This window comes from Diprion similis, chromosome 7, assembly GCF_021155765.1.
Source record: "Diprion similis isolate iyDipSimi1 chromosome 7, iyDipSimi1.1, whole genome shotgun sequence".
Classification (NCBI taxonomy): Eukaryota; Metazoa; Arthropoda; class Insecta; order Hymenoptera; family Diprionidae; genus Diprion; species Diprion similis.
In genome coordinates this window covers 5,471,608-5,493,733 of record NC_060111.1, presented here as the reverse complement: position 1 = coordinate 5,493,733, position 22,126 = coordinate 5,471,608, and the positions used below count along the sequence as shown (strand labels likewise).

Genomic DNA, 22,126 nt, shown 5'->3' with positions numbered 1-22,126 from the left:
AGGTTTCGTATGATTTCTTAAGATTAAAAAGAGATTCTTGGTGATCCTAAATAATTTCTCATAGCTACCGATTATCATCTTGATGTTTCATAATGCAGAATTTTATTTCAATATTACCGATTTTAGTATCATTTTCCAAATTCACGAAATTATTTCGAATCATGTTAGGTTTTACAAGGTTTTGAATCTACAGATTTACCATTTCTTATCATCATTTGCACAATTATCATATTTCATTATATCGATCCTTTGACAATTCGTCGTGCAGGAACGGTGAATTCGATTTTGAGACTTTAAAACCGAAACGTATAAGACCTCAATGGGTTTTCACAGGGTCAAAATGTATCCCGGTTTCTTTTTTTTTCTTTGAAACAACTTAAGAACGTAAGAAGCTTGAAAGTATTTAACGAATACTCAGAAACTGCTTTGCCACATTTGTCTCGGACTCTGAATCCCGAAAACTATTCCAATTTCGTGAACAGCATTTTTTTTTTTCAAATGTACCAAATCATTACGAGATTAATTTTGATATGATAATAATTTACTGTCTCTTCTATCTTTCCTGTCTTACGGAAAACTGGAGGGAAAATTGAACCGTGCAGCAGGTGTCGAAGGAATTTTGCGAGACTGCTATTCAATCATGTATTTTCCGATGTTCAATTGAATATTAATATTGATACATAATTTGTCCAGTGTACAAATGTGTTTCCTTGACAGACTGTGACCGCGTATACTTCGTTCTACAGGTCATCGAACCCACTTGTAGCAACGACTCGATCGTTCTTATACCAACATTTGACGACGTGGCTGTTGCTGTTGTAGTACCGTAAATGAGTAAAAAGAACAAAAAAAAAAACAAAAAAAAATGTATCAAAGCAGATGGTCAAAACTTCTGATATTTCTTATACGTCTAAAATATTATAAAAACACCGAGCGAGTATCGAAAAAACATTGAAATAAAGTCTATAGGTACAAGGTTTCGATCTTTCCTCGCAGTAATAAGTATCGATTATTATACTTTTTGTTACTTTGAATTGGATTGACATTTCTTGTTTATACGTCCGTAGGTGAAACAGTTAAAGGTACCGAAATTATACTTCTTTTTGTAGATCAATCTATCATCGTCGCGATAAATTTCATTAAACATAATATTTCATATCAATATATAATATCATAGTTGCAGTAGGATTCTTGTTTGTTGGTAGATATTTTGTCACGGCGATGAAGAATGTGAAGAGATTCTCTGTCTCTCTCTCTTTCCTTACATCTTTGCCCCTCAATTTCGAAAGTCTCTAAGATTGCTTACCTAACCAGTTAGTCACTGTTCCTAATTGGAAGGTTTTTTGGTGAAACGGATACTGCAAGGTTGTTAGCTGTCAGACAGGAAATCGAGAACCTCATTATCTCATCCGCTAAATCATTTAGTAAATACTAAATTTGGCTCGACTGTTTATATTCTCATTTATTCTACAGTCATATTTCCTCCATTTTCATGTACCGAACACATCTGATCAATGTGTTGACAAATTTCTACTACAATTGATTATAAGAAAATTTCGTCACTCAATGACAAAATGCCGATAGTGTTAAATCGTTACATATATATATACTTATGACTTGAAATTTGCTTCGAAGACATTCTCTGCCAGCGTGCAGGCGACTACACGAGGTCATCAAGTTTCAATATACTAGGTATATATATACATATAATATCAGTCAACGTTTCCCCAGGGTTAGTAAATATGAATTATTGTGTAGACGTGTAATATTTCGTAAAAAGCAGCAACGCGGCCTCCGCGATCGAATAACACTCGGTTGTCCCATATATTTCCTATATATATTCCTTGACGCGTGTCCTCGAGCACGGAGATCGAATAGATTAGGTCTCGGTTACGAGGGAAGGATGATTGCCGTTGCAGTTGAAAACTGTACCATATTTATTATGCAGTTCTCCGTGTGTATTTGTATTCGATATAGGTATCAAGTCTTTTGAAAAATAGGACAAGGATACTATACAGGGTAATATTTTTTCCCCTTCAACTCAGCGATGAAATAAAACACAATACAAACATCACTGTTCCTTAATTTTATAATAACCAGTGTATATAACAACAAATTATAAATGCATTAAAAAAAAAAAAAAAAATTTCTCTGTACAACGCTCCATGGTTAACCAACTTTAATCTGATAACACTTCCTGGCTTCGATGCTTCGGGTGTATAATTTCACCGAGACCCAGAGGACGGAAACTAACTCCGTATAAAGCGCGTCGTTCGTCGTTGTCAGTCGTCGTGATAGCGGCTGGCACAGATGCTCCTTCGCAGGGAGTCGGGCCTGGCCCCAGGTTATTGGCCGCGATTATTGTCTCACTAGCATAGCCTCGTATAAGTTTACACGTAGGTTATACGCACACGCCCTCGCCCTAGCAGCGTTGTTAGTCGGTACGCACGAGTCTCACGCACTCGTCGAAACTCCACGGCGCGTCCCGTCGCGTACGGATAGGATCTATTTTTAATGCTCGTCCCCGGTACTGAAGAAGAGAGAAGTGAACGACCTGCAACTAGATATCTCACGTTGGAAACCAGCCGCGGCATCTCCCCCCCTCTCACCCTCACTGTTTTCGAGCTTACGATATGTCGTTGTGTTACATCCGCGGCTCGGAGTTGGTGTAATCGAATCGGGAACGAGCTCTTTGTAATCTACTTCAAAAACTGGGACGATATTGTTCGAACGATGTTTTTCTACGATTTTTAGAATTCAAACTACAGCCGCTCGAATATCGGCCAATCAGAGCCGTCGGAACGCGGACCGGACCGTTGGACTCGAACCGTCGACGCGTACCGAGCGCTGATTGGTCCGACTTGAAATCGCTCCAGTTCCAAAACCGCGGTAGTTTGAAAAATCTTGTTTTGAAAAATTCTTCGCGGTTTTCGTAGGCGAATACGAAAATCTAAATTTCGACTGACATCTATGGCACAACAATATGGTGCCGGCTGTAGTGCGGGGGAGGGGGGCTAATTGTAAGGCCAAAGCGAGTAAAATGCAGCAGCAGTAGCACCGAATCGAAAGTGAACCCAAGCTCGAGTTAACTTTCATAATGGCTGCTAGTCTCCGGAGCAGCTCTCCAGGCTGGAGGGCTAGGATTGATTCGTGTGGACGAACGTCTCCATCTCCGTCTCTGTCTCCGGGTCTCGAGGCCTGGCTGCTGTGGCGAGAACAGTCTTGCTCCACGTCCTGGGAACTCGAGTCGGTGTCGCTGGTCTCCGGTACCGTGGTTATAGAACCGGAGAATCCCTCATCGCGGACCTTCTTCTTGGAAGTTCGCTTTTTTCCATTCTAACCTTACGAACGAGAAGTCGAAAGTGCATCTACGTCCTATACGAAATTGCATAAACACGGGCACGCGTGCGTTATTCGTTGACGCGGTTACGTGCCCCGCACGTGGATACAGAGAGAGAGAGAAATAAAGAGACGCTTTTTCTTTCTCTTCGGTCGCTTGTCTAATCCTCAGCGCGGGTCATTGTCCGTTCGGAAAGGCAACTAGGCACCGCAAACCCACTCGGACCGGAAGTACGTACTGCTCTGCTGATGTTGGTATCCCTCGTGTCCGGTAGGTGATTGACCCGCGGCATGAACTCCTAGAGTTTCGCGCTCCGGCGCACGGGGGGCGAAATAAAGAAAGAACGAACGAACAAGAGCGATCGAGCAGCGGGATCGAAAGAGTCGACTTTACTTCTTAGGCATCTGATCGCTACGCGAAGATGACTCAAGGACGTGATTCAGGCGATACTCGGTACTCTTGCTGTTGTTGTTCCTGTTGCTTTTGCTTTTGATTTTGCTCCTTCTATTCGACGACTACGACTACGAACGCGATCACGAGTTGAATGACTTCCCGGGCGTCGACCGGCGAACCGACAACCGTAGGGAGCGCAGACCTTCGACGAGAGGAGGACGAGTTGCCGAACCGAACGATACAGTCACTCCCTCTCTTTCAGCTTTGGCCTCGTAGGTACCTACTCGTTGTTCGTACCTACGTACCTACTCATCTTGATCCTTCGGATGAGAGACTTTACTTCACGGGGAAGAGTTGCTTGCGATATACGGCACATCAAGCTTCGGGAAAGATGAGAGTATAGCTGTGAATAAAGAAGAGAGGCCTTTGATCTCGGCAATATTGTATACCGATCTAATAACGTGGATGGACTGATATAATAATTGAAGTTGGTTAACGGTATAAATTTTTTCCAACGCATATATCTCTTATGATAATGAGAATTTTATCACCCGCTAAGAGCGTCTTACCGTCGTTTCTACAACTGGTAAATTGTTTTATTCAATATTTCATTATTTTGGATTTATTTGTTTTGTCTTTTATTTTGTACTGTTTTTTTCAGCAATTTTTTTTTTTTTTTTTTCACGTCGCTCGTATTTAGTTTCAGCTGTTGCGCGATCACGTGGTGTGAAAACTGTAAGATTTTAGGAATTTTTTCGGTTTTTTTTTCGTGATCTAATACCTTGTATTTGTTGGAATTCACCTACCGCGTTATTCGAGTAAATAACGTCTTTTTTTCAGTATTCGATTGGTAAAACTATGAAAATCACTATAAATAAATACTCGATCGAGATTCTTGAATATTGTTCGCCTCAATTTGTCTGTTTCTCTAATTGATTGACCGTTTTTAAGTATAAAATAAGGTTTTAAACAGATAAAATTTTATATTCAATAAAAAGAAAAGTCGGGCTTCAGAGTTTCTTTTAAAACTACGATTTGTAATTTCGTTATCGTTCGATGTATAATTGGAAAGAAATTGTATTGCTCATATAGGTTAAAAGTTGAAATCTCATTGTCAGTATTGGAAATTAGCGAATGAAAGGAAAAACCGAGATTTTACAGTGGTATCGAAGCGACATTGTAGAGGATACTTAAATGAACAATTTTTAGTAAACAAAAGATCCGAGTAGTTGAACAAATTTTTTATTTTAGTGCAGGAATTTTGTTTTCAACAGTCCTAATTACCAGCTGTTTAATTATACGAAATTGTGTATCGTTCTGTCAGTGTTGCTAGATTTTTTAAATTTGTTTAGCGTTAAAAAATAGTAAGTCTCCAATTTAAAACAAACAATACTAATTCTAAGTTTTTATTTTACCGCTACATATTACGTTATTATAATGTCAATTTTAACCGCGTTAGAGTATAATATTCAAATTTGAAAACAAAATCAACGCATCTAGATAATTATTAAAATTCAACTACAGATACTGATCTGGCACTAAAAATCACAAAGTTGTGATTTTCGACTGTTTTTGTGAAGTTGTTTTTAGAGAGTAATTGATATTGTTACAGAGAGTATCGAATTATTTATAAAAAGAAAATTATTACATTCGTTCAAGCACGGAATATATGCAAATCGTGAAAACGTTCACGATGACAGGTGTTATTTTTGACAGCGTGACTTGTTTGTGTCACGTTGCCGTGATTAGGTTGGTGACATTTTTAAATACTGATAAATAACGACTTTGAATTACTTACCAGGCTCGCGATCAGTTCTAACGGTTCATCATTCTAATCTGTACAGAATGATTAGGCATAATTTGCGTGTATCAAGTTACTCTTTTTTTTTTTTTTAATAACAATAATAACAATAAGTACCTTTTTTATATTCTGCTATTTGAGCAGGTATATTAACAAATAGCGAATCGATACCGTCGTCAGAATCACATCAATTAAAAGTACAAAGAAAAAAAAAAAAAAAAAAACAATTGAAAGAAAAATCCAATCGAAGTGCTCATGAACAATTCATTGTTGTTAAATATGCTTATCCTTCTACATTTTTATTTGAAAAGAAAAGAATAGAAAAAACGAAATTCTTATCAAAGTAATATTTCGGTCACCAATAGAAAATATAAATTTTCGGCAACGAAAAGTGTACCACATACATAGAATAACGATGCAGCGGCAAATTGATGATTATGTTCAACGGTTATTACGTATCTCGAACACTTTAGTCGGAATACCGCGTCGGTGTATATATATGTATATATAGTGAATTGCACGAACAACTTTCAGCTTGCGGCGTATCGTACATAACATAAATGTATAATTCTAGGAAGCATGTGTGCCATTATTATGCATCATTGCATATTAATAACGACGAGTTTACGCGGTAAAAGAATAACACATAGTGCGCTTGTTTTTCCTTCTTTATAAGTATTTTCTTGAGGTAAAATACTTCTGACAATGTATATTGCCAAGAACTTGGCATATTATACATTGATAAAATCACTTGACTCGAAAGATTTAATTTTGAATTATTTTCTTAGCATAAAAGATCATAATGTAGCACTGAAAAATCAGGAGGCCGTATACAAAATCAATCTTTATTCGTTATTTTTAAATATGAGTCAACAAGTTCTTACAATTAAAATATAATTGTATGTTTTCTTGGATTACCGAGGTCAACTTCATTTTCTTAGTCGTTAGCAACTCTACAAAAACTTTAACAACCTTCAACCTCGCATGAAAAAGCGAACAAAGTTGAGAATAGGAAGGGGGGGGGGGGGATTTTGTATAACGGTTCAAAAATAGTGTGCGTCAACCCTGACGATCGGACGAGATTATTATCTGTGAAACTTGGACGGAAGACCTGGACACCAGCCCAGGCGTTATGTGCATTATACAAGAAAGGAGGAACCTGAAATTGCAATTTTTCGATACCACTACTTTATTTTTCTAATCGTTAGGGAGGTCATTCGTAGTATAATTCCAGTATTCCGTCAAGATTCTGCAGTACCGCGACCGCCATCTTGAATTTATGCTTTAACTCTGACAATATCGATCGTAGATAAAAAAAATTATCATCGCTAAAGTTGTAAAATATTAATTTTTCGACAAGTTTAGTTTGATATGACAATTTTTAGTAAAAAGTTGTAAACTGACGATGCATTTGACAAAAACTAACTCCCCTATAAATTCAATATGGCGGCTGTTAGTATAAAGTTGAAAATGGCCGATTTATTTGACAAAAACTAATCCCCCTATAAATTTAAGATGGCGGCCGAAGTTACTGCGGAATCTAGTAGAAATTTTAGACTCGGACTACCTATGCCCCACACCATTAAAGAAAGAAAATGGTGGTATCATAAAAATTGCCATTTCAAATGTACATTTCGACTAGACTACAGCAGAAGGGATCTTGGCCGTCTGTCTCTCTGTCTGCCTTGTAGGCTTGCTTGAGTGCGATTTTAAAATAAACTTAAGGCCTTCGGGAACACTGACCCCAGCCATTGGACGTGATTCGGTATTAACGCGTTGCGTAATTCGTTCTGTATTATACGTGCTGCGTACGACGAGGAGAGCTTGCGCGAATAGCAAGTTGGCTGGACGGAGGAAGAGAGAAAATGACGAAGAGGAACGGGTGCGGCGGGTTCGTCACATGAAATAACGTCGCCGATTAATAGATAACACTTCAAGCGTCCGTCCGGCTTTCGGTCGAAACTAGTCACCAAGGTCAGGGAACCAGAGAGCGTTGACTCCTTCGTACTGATGCGGTGAGGCCTCGCAGCCCCTTCTGCTGATCATTTCGCTCGAATGTCGTTTCAGAAAAATTAGCAATCCGTTTTTCTCGTTGTTTATACGAGAATTATTATTCGGGTACCAAAGCGAAAGATGTCTTTTAGAATTTATTTCAATTGTTTTTTTTCCGCTGGATTATTTTAACGAGTTTTATAATATATTGTGATTTCTTTTGCATTTTTTTTAACCATATGTGAAGAAGATTAATCTTATAGAGTTCGCACTCTTCTACATGCGATCAATAAGATCAGGAATGTTCTTCGTCATACATGATGATTTTTGTGAAAAGTTTGGATACTTTTTACTATTACCGAAGTCCATATTGGATCCGCCATTTTGAGTTTTATAATTTGTATCACGTACCGCTTCTGAGGAGAAAACTGAATCAATTTACAGAAATTTTATGTAATCGTTTGTTGAAAGACTTGAATTTCTAAAACCATTGGTTTGTTGAGTATTTTTTAAGGTCTAACTAGCTCTCCTGCAACAGTTGATTATAGCCATTAAAGAATTGTGTAAAACTATACTGAAACTGCTACTTTCACAAAACATTCTTTCTGAAGATTAGAGACATTTTTTCGAGACGTATAATTGAAACCTGACCGAAGTTGTATTTCCTTCATTTGTCAAAGTCAAGTAGGTGTATGTATGTATGTATATACATCAAATATACTCAAGATATATGTATAGACTGCTGGGAATATACACATTGCCGTCAGTTACGTGACCGATGATCGTGGTAAAATAGTTTAATAATAGTATTAAGCTGCAGAGCCGGTTCAGTGATATATCCTGTAAAGACAGACCGAGGTGTGATGTACGTAATTTCCACTGGAATGCTATACGTGGGTGGGTTTTGACAAACAGAAGGTGTTATGTTCTGCCTTGTAGAAGCCGTTATGCCATCGTACAAATGGTACACCGTGACGCTCCATCCCTTTCCTTTCCATGTTTTTCATCATTCAAGCTCGTTCTATTCTTCTTTTTTCATTAAAATTTTATTTACAATTACGCAACGTGTTTTCCTTCTCCTTCTTATTATCGCATTCATAATAATCGCACGGTATTACTAAAATGAATACTTATATTATCAGTCATGAATACATGTAAAGTATTCATAATGCGTGTGACTCGATGTTGGAATTTGGCAAGTTTGAAGGAAATTTTTTTTTTTTTTTTTTTTTTTTTATATATATATATACAGCACGAAAATGATGAAAAATTATTGACGATTTCCAACTCACTTCTTTTTTATGCCAAAATTCCAACTACCGAGACACTCTTTAAAATTCTCTTGTTCTTGATGTTGTTTCGTGTATGTTTTTAATGTGAACAGGTGTTGCGGTATTTGTCGAGGGACAAAAAAAAAAAAAAAAAAATCAACAATATTATACAAATTTTCGAGGACAATTCATAAAATAAAAGAAAACAATAATTCGAAAAAGCTGTTATTTCTTCTCAAATATTTACCAGACATCGTATTGGTCCAAGCTTCGATGCGACCTTGTTCTCTTCAATAATTTTCACTGGAAAAATTTCTTATAAACTATTTGCAAAGAATTTTCACTTTAGCAATAATCATTGTAATAATTACGCTAACGAATTTCAATGTACGATCATCATTAGAAAGAAAAGTGCTGAAAAATTAACGATACGTTTGCAACACCTCGACACATTATACAATATATTCCAGTTATTGTTATTGTACATGTAAATGTAACATGACTACGACTCATACTTATTATAGCTTAAGTATAGTATAGGACAGTGTCCACCGGATAGATTCTGACGTGGTGTCGCATTTGAAGGTCTTGTGTGCACAGGTGAAGGTGGTCAAGTTCAGCTACATGTGGACAATAAACAACTTCAGCTTCTGCCGAGAGGAAATGGGTGAAGTCCTCAAGTCGTCTACTTTCTCGGCAGGGGCAAACGACAAACTTAAATGGTGAGAAAACCTTCCCTTTTTACACTAAACATGTTCTATTTTCGTTAAATTTCAATATTGGAGACTATATAATCTTCCTAGCACATGATACAATAAAATAATTTTAGGAGTATTTTTGGCAGAATTTTATTTTTGTGTGATACAAGGAGTTGGTTATTCATCGAATCGTTTGGTTACAGGTGCCTGAGAGTGAATCCTAAGGGTTTGGACGAGGAAAGTAAAGACTACCTCTCTTTATATCTACTGCTCGTCTCGTGCAACAAATCTGAAGTCAGAGCAAAGTTCAAATTTTCTATTCTTAATGCCAAAAGGGAAGAAACCAAAGCTATGGGTGAGTAAAAGTACATTTTTTCAAAAGCTATTTTTTAAAGAGTGTTATCGTTGAAGTATTTGGCGGATACAATGTGAATACTAATGTCTGCAGAAAAAGCAGACGACTGGAATTTTGAACTAAATTGCTTTTCCTTGAGATGGAAAGTGATTCACTCGCTACTAATAATTCATTAAATAATATTGAAATAATAATTTGAAACCCTTTTTTTCTGTTTCATCTCGCAGAGAGCCAGCGAGCCTATAGGTTTGTGCAAGGAAAGGACTGGGGGTTCAAAAAATTCATACGAAGAGATTTCCTACTAGATGAAGCAAATGGACTTTTGCCCGATGACAAACTCACGATATTCTGTGAGGTATATACCTTTGTATGTTTATTGTCACATTTATTTAATATATTATCAAAATTTATATATAATGGAAGAATGAGCTAATTAGTTCTATAATCAATTTATAAAACCCACCAACTAGGTAAGTGTCGTTGCTGATAGCGTAAACATCTCTGGACAGAGTAATACGATACAATTCAAAGTTCCCGAGTGCCGGTTACCCGACGATCTTGGACTACTATTTGAAAACCAAAAATTCAGTGATGTTACTCTTACCGTTTGCGGTAGAGAATTCCAGGCACATAAAGCGATACTTGCTGGTGAGTTGACGATTGTTTCATTAAATTTTCTTTTTTCTGGTACGTTCTAGATAAATGTAAAAAAATGCTGAAACAACAAATTAAATTATCTACCTTGAATGATTATTAATAGTCTACTTCGAATACAAGAAATCATTTGAAAATATTACATTGCTTTGAAATCTCTTGATATTATTTGAAATCATACAGACTGATTCTTGCGTTGATGATCTAACTACGAATCGTATGTCAGTCGTTTATTCATTTACAAAAAACTTGTGAATCGACTTAGCCTTGAATTTATACAAATATAAATAGATAAGTCAGTAAAGTAGGAAGTTTAACATCTCACTGTGTAGGAAATCGAAGGTTTTGAATGAGCTCATCTTTTAGAATTCATTACGTTAGTCTTCAGTGCTGGAGCAAACAGTTTTTTGAGTTTACTTGACGAATTTTACTAAATCCTTATAGTATAAACATGTTTTTTTTTTTTGCTGGTGAAGGTGCCCTGCACTTATGTGCGATAGAGCTAAAATGGCACGACTATATTTGCACACATATTTCGCACTCTGATAGCGAAGGTATTAATCAGGAATCTTTGTTTTCATATTACAGCTCGAAGTCCTGTATTTTCGGCAATGTTTGAGCATGAAATGGAGGAACGAAAACAAAACAGAGTCGATATAACGGATGTTGATCACGAAGTCTTGAGAGAAATGTTACGCTTTATATACACGGGGAAAGCGGCAAATTTAGAAAAAATGGCTGATGATTTACTCGCAGCTGCAGATAAATATGCACTTGAAAGGCTCAAAGTAATGTGCGAAGAGGCGCTATGTACAAGTTTAGCTATTGAGAATGCGGCGGATATTCTTATCCTTGCTGATCTTCATAGCGCTGATCAACTCAAAGCCCAAGCCATAGATTTTATTAACACGTAAGTTACCATTACATATTCAAACAAATGATAATTCTTGTACTTATTTATCGTCAAACTATTCGACACATGGCTTGTTTATCGGAATATCAATGAAAACGTAATTTCTTGAGCATTACGAAGGTTCATCTGGTTCATAATTATTCATTTGTCATACCTTATTTTACTGGCATTAACACTAACCGATAACATTATTTCCAATCGCAAATAAAGAAAAGAAATAAATATGCCAACGTAAAATGTTAAACAAATATTTTATATTAGATTTATACGTTAACACAAATTAAGATTCAACACTCGATTTATAACAGGTGTTTGTCACACATGATTATATAGTATTAGGATTATACATTCGCCTAATAATTTAATGTCAATGAAATTCAGTTCAAACGGAATGGAGTTGACTCGGCATAAATTGTTTGACCGTGAAGGAATCATATTACATTAGAACTAAGTATTCAGATGTCTTTCTTACAGTTATTTAACTTTGTTTAACTAGTAGGTATTATGCGATCAAAAATCCACATGTCAGGTTGAGAAAGAAGGATTCATAGAGTCATGAAAGAAATAAATGAATTCATTGTATGTTATTAAGTTTATAGTATGTTTATTATATGTTATTAATTGTGTGCTATTAAGAATTCATCAAACTGTATGAAATGGATTTGATATAAAAAAAAAAAAACTCAAGGTATTTTATAAACTACTGGCAACACTGTTGGTCAATTACTGCGGGTATTCTTTTAAACTTTCACCAATAGGGTGGGTTTATCCGATTTCACGGAAACATCATTTATATATGTATTATATGCAGGTTTCTGTTAATCCAAGTTTTATTAAGCCTTTTTATTGCGCGATGTTACAGACATGCAACAGACGTGATGGATACGGCAGGATGGAAATCAATGATTCACTCTCATCCACACCTCATAGCAGAAGCTTTCCGTGCTCTAGCGACCCAACAGATCCCACCAATCGGTCCGCCTAGGAAACGAATGAAGCAAAGCTGAAAGCAGACGCCCTTAGCCCCGGGGATAACGACGACGTCGCCCCCTCCTCTATTACATCCCTCTTGACTCTGTGTACAGTGATGAAAAAGAAAGGACAGAAGATAAGATTAGTGGTGAATGATAAAGTCAATGTTTCCTAGTGCGTTCCCCACCACTGTCACCACCACCTGGTCCAGAGTCCAGATACTGAATCTGGAAATAGCTAATGACTAACTTGTCACATCGATGAGCTGACATAACATAAACATCGTACAGATGAGCCAGATGCCAGTTTCAAGCGATACAATATGGCTAAGGCGCATTCCACCAAACCAGACTCTTGTGTTCAGTGAGTGCTGTCCGTGGTAGAGATATTGTGACTGGTAGCCACTCGTCGCTTGCTCACCATAAAAACATAAAAACAAACAACAATTAAAGAAAAACCCACCCAATTGAGGATTTGTTGATAACTTTCATGCAGCAAAGTGTATATTTTGTCCATTTGGTGACGAGGAAGGATGAAGAGATGAATAGTATATTGTAAAGGAATAATGAAGATATCGCGTGTGTTCTAATTTTCTCCTTTGTCAACCTCGTTGATATCAGATCGTCGTGTGTTGGCAAATACAGTTTTGATAGAAACATTGATTTTGGCGTACGATGTAACAGATTTGTAGTGAATAGACTTTAACCGATGGACCAGGACGTTAAAATACTTGTGTGTTGGCACGAAACGAAGTATATAATGAGGAAAAAATATAAATAATTGATGAAAGCAAAAAAATTGAATTAATAAATAAAAAAAAGTTGTGATAGACGTCAGCCAGACGACTAAGTATAAATTTTGTTCCTTTGTCAACGGATCAAACGTTACCCCCGATGTGGGGTTAGATACTTTGTTTATTACCTATAGTGATTTATAATTATAAAAATGTGAAAATTCTTCCATCAATGGAGAAATGATTCTAGTTAGTGTTTTTTATGATCTCTTTCTCTCAATATAATTATGTATAACTATTAACTATTAATTATCAATATGATTTCTGATAACTTGCTGTACATGCAAATCTGTGACCCTTACCCTCCCCTCCCCTCCTGTATTTTTGTATATTTTTTTGTCTGCAGATACCCACCCTCCCAAGCTGTGACACAGTTTGGGATTTTTGTTCCCTCATCGTCTATAAAACGTATTATACAAATGGTAGACAAGAAAAAAAAAAGAACGAACAATTTTTGTTGATTAAAAAAATAAAAAGTTAATTAAGTGTATTAAATTTTAGGGTTGTCCATAATTTATGAGAATTTTGTGTTGATTATATAAATAATTAAGAAATGAAGAAAAACGTATAAAAAAAGAAAACGCGAAAAGGTGTCTATCATTTTTCGCATGTTTTGCTCACGCGTACACGATGCTGGAAATTAATGTGTATGCAGGTATGAGTTACGCATTCAGAAGAACGAAAACCAAACAAAAGGGAAAAAAGTAAAATGTTGCAAATTGCATTTTGAAATGGTTAAACGTTATTAGCGATAATAAGTGGAGATAAAAAAAAAATAAAGTTATAAAAATTATTTAACAAAAAGTAATGATAATAAATTAGAAAAAGAAACACACACATTGTATAAATAAAGTTTAGTCAATTATAGTATGATGAAATATTAATCGTTTTGTGTAACTAATTAATATAATTGTCAAATTGATGAAAATTGTGTGGTGAAATGAACTGAATTATGGGCAACCAGAGACGATGATCATTCTGTATAGTATGTACTGATACTGATACTATACTAACACTACCACTGCTACTGCTACTGCTACTGCTACAACACTATACAACACTACTACTACTACTACTACTGTTACAACTACTATTACTGCTACTACTACTACTACTACTACTACTACTACTACTACTACTACTACTATACTACTACTACTACTACTACTACTACTACTACCACCACTACTACTACTACTACTACCACCACTACTACTACTACTACTGCTATACTGGCTTCCCGATCCTCCTACTAGCTAGATAGTATCGCCAACTTAAATATAAAAATACCTTATACCATTACATTAATGATGTCGAATATTAATGCCATACATGTTCTGTGATAAGACCATTATATTACTGCAACAAAAAAACATTACATCTCTAATCTATCCTTTTTTCCCTCTTTCCCTCCTGTATTGAAAAATATCCTTCTCTACGCAGATCTTAACTCGTACTCCGAAGAACCTGTCCTTCCGATTCCGCATACCAATCCCATACAGCCAGTTGAGAAGTTATATTGGCTTTGGCAGCGGATATTGCCCACATGGTCCTGGAGGTAGTCCAGATATGGTCCAATTTTTAACTTGTTGTACATAAAGATTGTATAAAACTAAGACAAAACACAGAGGAAAAGAACTCGACCCATTTTAAATACTGGTGTCTAAATACAAACAACGACTTACCATTGCTAGATATTTTGAAACTTTTATATTTCGTTGCAATCTTTCATATTGAATTTTGAATATTGTTATTGGTCTAATTTTATTTCAATTATGCTGTGACTTGAGCTTTCGGACTATTTGGCAATTTCGTTGAAAAATTTAATTCATGTCAGTAGTTACTTTTTTTTTTCATAGTTTTTCTTTCCTACTGTTTCTGTTTTAAGCAGCATACTGAAGATGTTAAGAAAACAAGAAATTAATGTGGAACGAAAAATTTATAGGAGAAGATAAAGATCACGCCCTCCAAAACAAAAGTGGAAGAAAAGAAAAGACAAAAGGAACAATACTGATAACAATCTGCAGCAAGAATATAACATATACTCGAGTGTGTGACTGGATAATTTGATAATCTAAGTACAAGTAAGACAAGTGTTACCTCATCATGAATATCAGCATAAAAAGAAGGGTCACTAACTACTGCTATGCAACTGCTTGCTGTACAATGTGTGTCTACTTCCATTATATGTTGCATTTAAAATTATAAAAATTGTAGCGAGTAGAGGAGGCGGTAGCTTAGCAGCAGTTTTTAGCACACAAATTGTGGACCATCAATCCCAGCTCATACAGACGTTCATTTTTTTCAATTTATTTTAAGTCATTGCACCACATCAAATAAACTACATTTTCATTATATAATTTTTGAGACCTTGAAATGATTTCCAATACCCTTATTATAATGTTATTTCTTGTTTGGTAAGGTAATTTATTATTATCATTATTATTACTAGCATTACAATATAAAATACACTTAAATAGAAACAGTTGGTTGATATAAAGTTTTGCAGACAAACATAAGTGATCTTTATCTTTAAAGATAAAGATTCGATGCTTTAACACTAATGTTACAATTCTTTGGTTCTCGTGAAAAGTGATTCTTTAATTACGTTCATAATAATATATTTGTCTATATCTACGATTCGATTGATTATTCTATTTGTATAGTTGGTGATAAAAATTTACTAAAAGAAAAAAAACAGAAATCTTAAAAATAATTATTTGTGTAAAAAAAAAAAAGGTTCATAACAACGAGAACAATCGATATATGGAATACAGTATTTTAGATATGATTAATAGCCGCAGGTAATTGTGAATCGTTTGTATTCGATTGTGTCGACGACTCTGTTGTTGGCGTTGCATTATTTACACTTTCAGCTGGTTCTGCTCTTCTCGTGTAACGTGGAGGAGCTTCGGACGTTGCAACCTGTGAATAATTGTGTGCATTGGCTTTATTCGAGATATGACAAGTGATATTTGTGAGGGAATCTTTATGAGTTGGTATTGAAGAACAAGGAAAATATAGAATCAGTTACATTGTAATTCATTTCTAGAATACTTGTTATGTGAAGATAATAAAGTAAGAAGCTTTTGATGTGCACAAAATTTCGGCTTTTCTGAAACTCCTTATAATTGACTCATTATAAATGATTGATAAAAGTTACACAGAGAAGCACAACAAATGACCAATATTTAGCAAGCAACCGCTTTGTTATCGTAAAACTTCAAGTTTATCATTGTTCTAATTCCATCAGTGGGGTCTAAAGTTTTTCCAAAAAACGACCTACATCGTCTGAACAGAGAAAATATTGCCGAACATTTTGTTTATCGAATAGATGTTTTTCCAAAACCTAATCAAGGATACACTCAATACTTGGAACATTATAATACAAAATAATATTTCTGGAAAAATGTAGTTGTATAGAAATTATCATATTGTAATAAATTACTGGCGCTCAAGGTCTGAAAAGAGTTTTAGAACAGCTGAATCTTTATGCGTATCAGATTTTCATGTTGATAGAAAAATTTAAGAGTTCCTCGAAACAGTTATACCGTAAATCCGCCAATCTCGAATTTTCCCAATCTAACAAATTTGTTCCATATTGATTTTGAAAGTTTGAAAGTGGTTAATATGTTAATATGTTTCAATGCAACCCACCCTATTTGCAGGGTCTGTGCCGTAGACCGGCGGAGCGTCGGATAAGTCATTGTATCTTGGAGGTCTGTCTTGAAGCCTTTGAATAACATACTGTTGAATTGAAGAGATGCTGATCCTACCCGCAGAGTTTCTGACCACGGCATTGGGAGATCGCCTGGCCGCTCCGAATTGCATTCCACTTGAAATTACGAGGATCAGATTACTTGACAGTAAGTTAAGTGTATCTAGTTTGTTTCGAGTACGCATTACTGTGATCTAGTTCGACAATGAATTTTCAGGGAGTGGGAACAACCATTCTGAGTGGAATGTAATACCTGTTGCATATTCTGAAGAATAGCGCAATCGTAACGACTGTTGCAATGAGCAATGCGGTCGATAGTCCTACTTGAGCAAAGGATATCATCTGCCATTCGGTGTTCCTGAAAATGTTAAAGAAAATTTTTGTATTCCAAGAAATTTTGAATTCCAATCATATCAGTAACTATTGTTTTGCTTCTCTTATCTTAGTTTGCAGTAAACATCTATTTCATTGTTCTGACTATGAATGGAAGAATTGTCTGTTTACATTTTATCAACGTTGTTCATATCAACGATGCGATTGGATTTTCATCAGATTTTATACTTTATACTACATACAGCAATATACAGGCATGAAGTACTATAGCAGCAGAACAATGGGAGAGACGAATTCATAGTTTTATTTATAGTGTGAATTATAAACCAAGAGTGGTAGAAGCTTTAATAGATGTACTGTATAACTACCAGCATGACGTCAGGCAGGCATGACAGTAGCAGCATGTGACACCTGGTGAGCCTGGGGAGGTACAGCATATAGTGCACTGACCCGCTGTAAGTATTAATATAATGCAATATAGCGTTGTACTGATGGTATCTTTTACTATTGTAAATTAGCGAATAATACATGCAATGTTTTAGATTTCTGTCACAATTTAGATCCGGAGAGATTGGACTAGAGTCGAGTATTTGATTTTTTATAACATAGGCGAATTTTAATATTATTACTACTTACTATCGCACTCAAAGCAGGTACAAGACGATCCATAGGCTATCGTATATAATGAACAGTTTGAAAACTGATAATTAGTCAAATTATGTTTAGTAGTCGATGGTCCAAGGTCTGTCAGTTCGCCTGAAAATGAACCTGAAGAATAATAAAAATAGCATTTTAATTCCTTTTCTTATCCATATCTTTTAGAAGTTAGCAAAAGTATCTATAAATTGTACTTGATAAATAAAAAACGGCTTGCGAAAATGTTTGGTAATAACTAGCTCATAAGCTTTGAAAAGATTTACGTATAGTTTTGACATTTCAAATTCTCAATGATTTGAAAATGTTATACGTGATTAAGATTGCATTATTGTCTTGTCAATACATGAATTCGTATGCTACATTACAGAAAATTGAGGCGCTATAGCTCGGCATTACCCAAACGTGCTCTTCTTTAGCTTATGTTAACAAGTGGATTATTTTATCGAACTTCTTCTAGAAGGTTGTTTTCTTTGGCAAAAACCAAATGGGTGGATATACATCCGCATAGATATCACGGCCATTATCGAAAAATATATACTTGACAATAATTCCAGTGATCACATACCTGCCACGATAGTTTCTTGAATAAGAATCCAGAAAAATAACAACTTTTCGAGTTCAAACAACATGATTAGTTAAAATTGAATACAGACGTCAGTCTATTCAGGAAATTGTACTCAGTACCATTCTCATACATAAGATTACGCGGGGCTTAACTGTCATGCACTTACCTAACACTGATATAAACTCCCATTTTGCCAATGCTGTTGCTAGACGTTAAGAGTTCTGGATAAGTAAATGGCAATACCTATCCCACCTATCAATCATAAGCCAATCTCTGGTTTCCTGATATGTGCTCAATGCTATCAGTGATAATGCGTACACATGCCTCATATCTTTATTATGAATAGTGTGAAATTTTTTTCTAGGTCCTCCACACCTGATGACTCCATTTGTCCTTGATGGATTTGATTATTCATATATTTTCTATCTTTATATCTCCTTCAGAATGATCACTAACGCTGTACCAATTAGTTTCTGATTATACTATCGAACGAGCAATCGTGAGTATATTATCAGTTTTCCATTCAATTATTACAGATGCCGTAACTATATCAAGCCCTAGTAGTTATACTAATTTACTTAAATAACAGAGTCCTTTGTGTCATTGATGAAATTTGACTGTATTGATTACAGGCCATACGTGCAAGTGGTTGTTTCACAGCCGGATTATGATAACTACGGTAATCTAACGAGTGGATTTAGGAATCGCAACATACATTTTCTTATCATACCTTGGCAATTGTTGGACTTTGTTCATTGGATAAAATTTGCTATTTCTTTTATTCAGCAAATAATTAGCTGTCATATTATTCAGACAATTTGACATTTTTCGAGTATGTGCAAATTGTGATAACAATAACCTTATTGTAATGTTGTATTAGGCTTATGAAAGACAAGGACCACCAACGAAAATTAAAATAAAATTGTATTCTTAAGGCAAATTACTGGTTTGACCTTCTGTAAATGAAGCTGAGGCAACGACTTTGGAATTTTCATTTTGCAAGATTTCCTCACAATTCTATTATAAGGAGAAATGGAGTTGAAGCGTTTCGATGGAATATTGATCAATGAATAACATCTGATTTGGTAGAATCTTATTCGTCAACAAACAAAGAGGATAAAGATGCGAAGTTTGATTCGAGTGGATGAAAAATTACAAGAAGCTTGTGGACATATGTATTTTTTCAGAGTTTTTATTTAATATTAATAATAAATATTCGTATTCAAACTTCAGTTTACAAGTTCTCCCTCATTTTCTATGTAAATATGTACGTTGCGTAATTTACAATAGCGCTTGGAATTATGAGAAGCTAATATTTTCATATATAATCTCATCTCAGTTGGTCAGAGTAACAAGGGCCTCAACAACATCTCCTCTGTGTTCTCTTAGTGTTCTTTCAGCCAAGCTTCGACTTATTTCCATCTCTTTCATCTGAAATATTCAAACAGTCACATACATAAGTCACAAATTATAAATAAGTTAATTGCTTTACTACGATAGTGTTCGTTGAGACCTATTGTAACAGGTTTTAATCTGAACTGAACAAACTATTGTTTATGAAATTTGAAACGTGTCAATCAGGAAGTACAGATATGACTAAATTAGTAGTTGAAAGGTTTATTTTGAAATAAGTATACATTGTGACGTTGCGCAAAGAGTTGAGCTTCATATTTTCGTTAAGATGGTAGTTTTCCTATCAAATTGTGATCCCTCAAACCCTTACAAAACAGTGAAGAAAGTTACAATGATTATTCCTTCCAATACTTACGATAAGATCCACATCATCTTTGTGGATGGAAACCTTGAGCAACTCTTTCTCCTTGGCAATTTTTTCGGCTGCTTCCTTGTTCCGTCGATCTCCGATGATAGTTAGCGCCTGTATTATGAATGACAATTATCATTACACTGGTGCATAACGAAGAATTGGGCATAGGTTAGGTCGTATTTAGACATGTTTGAAAAGTACGCGAAACGTTTGTCGAATTACGATGAATAACAGCTTAGTATTCAATGTATAATAAATAAAATAGAACAAGTTTATAATGAAATATTTTCGTAGCTCCGAAACAACGCGTGTATAAAATATGACGATGATTACTGCTTAAATGAATCGTTCAGAGACAGCGTGGTGCACGTGGATTAGGATCGAACTTACGCATGAAAAATCATCGGACGAAGAAATTTCCTTCTCCTCTGCGTAATCCGTTACTCTTTCCAAATCCGCAGCACCACTATCATATTTTGCAGCTTTCTTCTGTGACTTTTCCTGCTGCACTTCGTCCGAATCCCCGTTCACATCTTCGTCCGCCATTGTGGAACACAGATTGTGGATTTCTGTATATTCGGGGTTTTGGAAACGGGGAGTAAGAAAAGTTACACTGTGAAGAGTAACTGCGGCGTAACGATCTCACCATGCATGAACTATGCTGCATGACAGTGCTCCGTGGATAAGTCGGAACACGCAACCCTGATGGTATTGCAGTGGACTGATATATGAATTGTAGATCAATGACTCGCTTGCTGGAGAAGTGGCGCTGAATATGAAGTATCATAGAAACAGAATTTATGGACGGTGTGTGTGTTGTATGTGTGTATGTGCGAATGCGATCGATATTTTGTTCGACGATATGTCGAGCAGGGGTTACCGGATTTCAATGATTTTGGTCTCAATCGACGCGGCTTTTCAAAACCTAGAACTATTTAGATTTTACTTTTATTGATTAGACAAATTTCCACAAACTCAAATAAAAAGATGATATCTTAAGGATGGATTATATGTTTGGATTTGAATAAAAATTGGTGTCGTGAGGTTTTTCAGGTCACTGATGACGAATCTGGTCAGATTGTGAAGACCAATATAGTGGTTGAATATGGTTTTTTGGGTAACCGATAACGAATCTAAAGACAGAATTTAAAAATTTGTAATGGTGGGTCCATTATAGAAGTTCATAATAAAAAAAACGTCATATTTTCGTGGAATATGGTATCCGCTAGCCTTGAACTCGTTAATCACGAATATGAATCTGGAGTTTGAAATTCGAATTGGATATTATTTTTTCTACGAAATTAGAACCTATAGCTGCAGTGTGGAAACCAGATAGATGATCAAGAGCTGGCTCATGGACAATCTGAAACCGCTTCTTTTGTGTAGAATTACACTAGTCGATGATGAGAAAGAAAAAAATGCTTTTCTGCAGTGCTTCGCAAATGTTTCTGTTGTGCCTTGGCATGATATGACTTGAAATATGCGTGTAGCAAAAACAAAAAAAAACACCCAATTTCTTGACAAAAATCCATGTGTTGAAGAGAATTGAAATGCATTAAAGTTTCTTGATGTTTGATTTGTGGAAAATTATTCGAATTCCTTTTTCATACGTTTTGCTTTACGTTTGTTATGGTATGTTGTATCGTCTCGACTTGACGTCCCACAAACAGCTAGGCGCAGTTCAGATCACTACTTCCGTTGATATTTTTTTTGCATTGCCATGACGTGTTCATGAAATTTCTCCCCATGCTCATCGCTGACGGTATCCGAGTTTACGGAAGAACACTCTGAACGGAGGGAGAAAAAATAAAAGTCCGCAAACATGACGTATATTCTTCGACGTCTGTGTTCAAGGTCTTGCGAAAGTAATCAGATGCAAATAGTGAAAGTTATTAAATACGGTCAA

At 35.6% G+C, this 22,126-nt stretch overlaps 3 protein-coding genes across 6 annotated transcripts in view; 1 reads left to right on the top strand and 2 right to left on the bottom strand.

Moving 5' to 3' along the window:
- LOC124408374 (protein roadkill) overlaps positions 1–14,805 on the top strand; it is a 32,000-nt gene extending 17,195 nt beyond the window's left edge. Inside the window, exons 4-9 of one of the 4 annotated variants that reach the window (XM_046885274.1) lie at positions 9,398–9,519; positions 9,699–9,850; positions 10,078–10,205; positions 10,321–10,498; positions 11,093–11,414; positions 12,280–14,805. In XM_046885274.1, coding sequence (XP_046741230.1) covers positions 9,398–9,519; positions 9,699–9,850; positions 10,078–10,205; positions 10,321–10,498; positions 11,093–11,414; positions 12,280–12,424 — 1,047 coding nt within the window. In that variant the 3' untranslated portion in view covers positions 12,425–14,805. Of the gene's footprint in view, positions 1–9,382; positions 9,520–9,698; positions 9,851–10,077; positions 10,218–10,320; positions 10,499–11,092; positions 11,415–12,279 lie in introns of all 4 variants that reach the window. The other 3 variants (XM_046885273.1, XM_046885271.1, XM_046885270.1) reach the window with 3 other exon arrangements.
- Positions 14,806–15,731: 926 nt separating this feature from the next.
- On the bottom strand, positions 15,732–18,847 carry LOC124408375. Its single transcript, XM_046885275.1, has 6 exons — positions 18,456–18,847; positions 17,870–18,001; positions 17,602–17,686; positions 17,154–17,258; positions 16,840–17,017; positions 15,732–16,107 (listed from the first exon to the last, which is right to left on the bottom strand). The coding sequence occupies exons 1-6, from the start codon at positions 18,517–18,519 to the stop codon at positions 15,964–15,966; spliced, it is 708 nt and encodes a 235-aa protein (XP_046741231.1). The 5' UTR covers positions 18,520–18,847; the 3' UTR covers positions 15,732–15,963.
- Positions 18,848–19,642: 795 nt separating this feature from the next.
- LOC124407923 (huntingtin-interacting protein K) lies at positions 19,643–20,800 on the bottom strand. Its single transcript, XM_046884536.1, has 3 exons — positions 20,611–20,800; positions 20,224–20,331; positions 19,643–19,886 (listed from the first exon to the last, which is right to left on the bottom strand). The coding sequence occupies exons 1-3, from the start codon at positions 20,764–20,766 to the stop codon at positions 19,791–19,793; spliced, it is 360 nt and encodes a 119-aa protein (XP_046740492.1). The 5' UTR covers positions 20,767–20,800; the 3' UTR covers positions 19,643–19,790.
- Between the last annotated feature and the right edge of the window lie 1,326 nt (positions 20,801–22,126).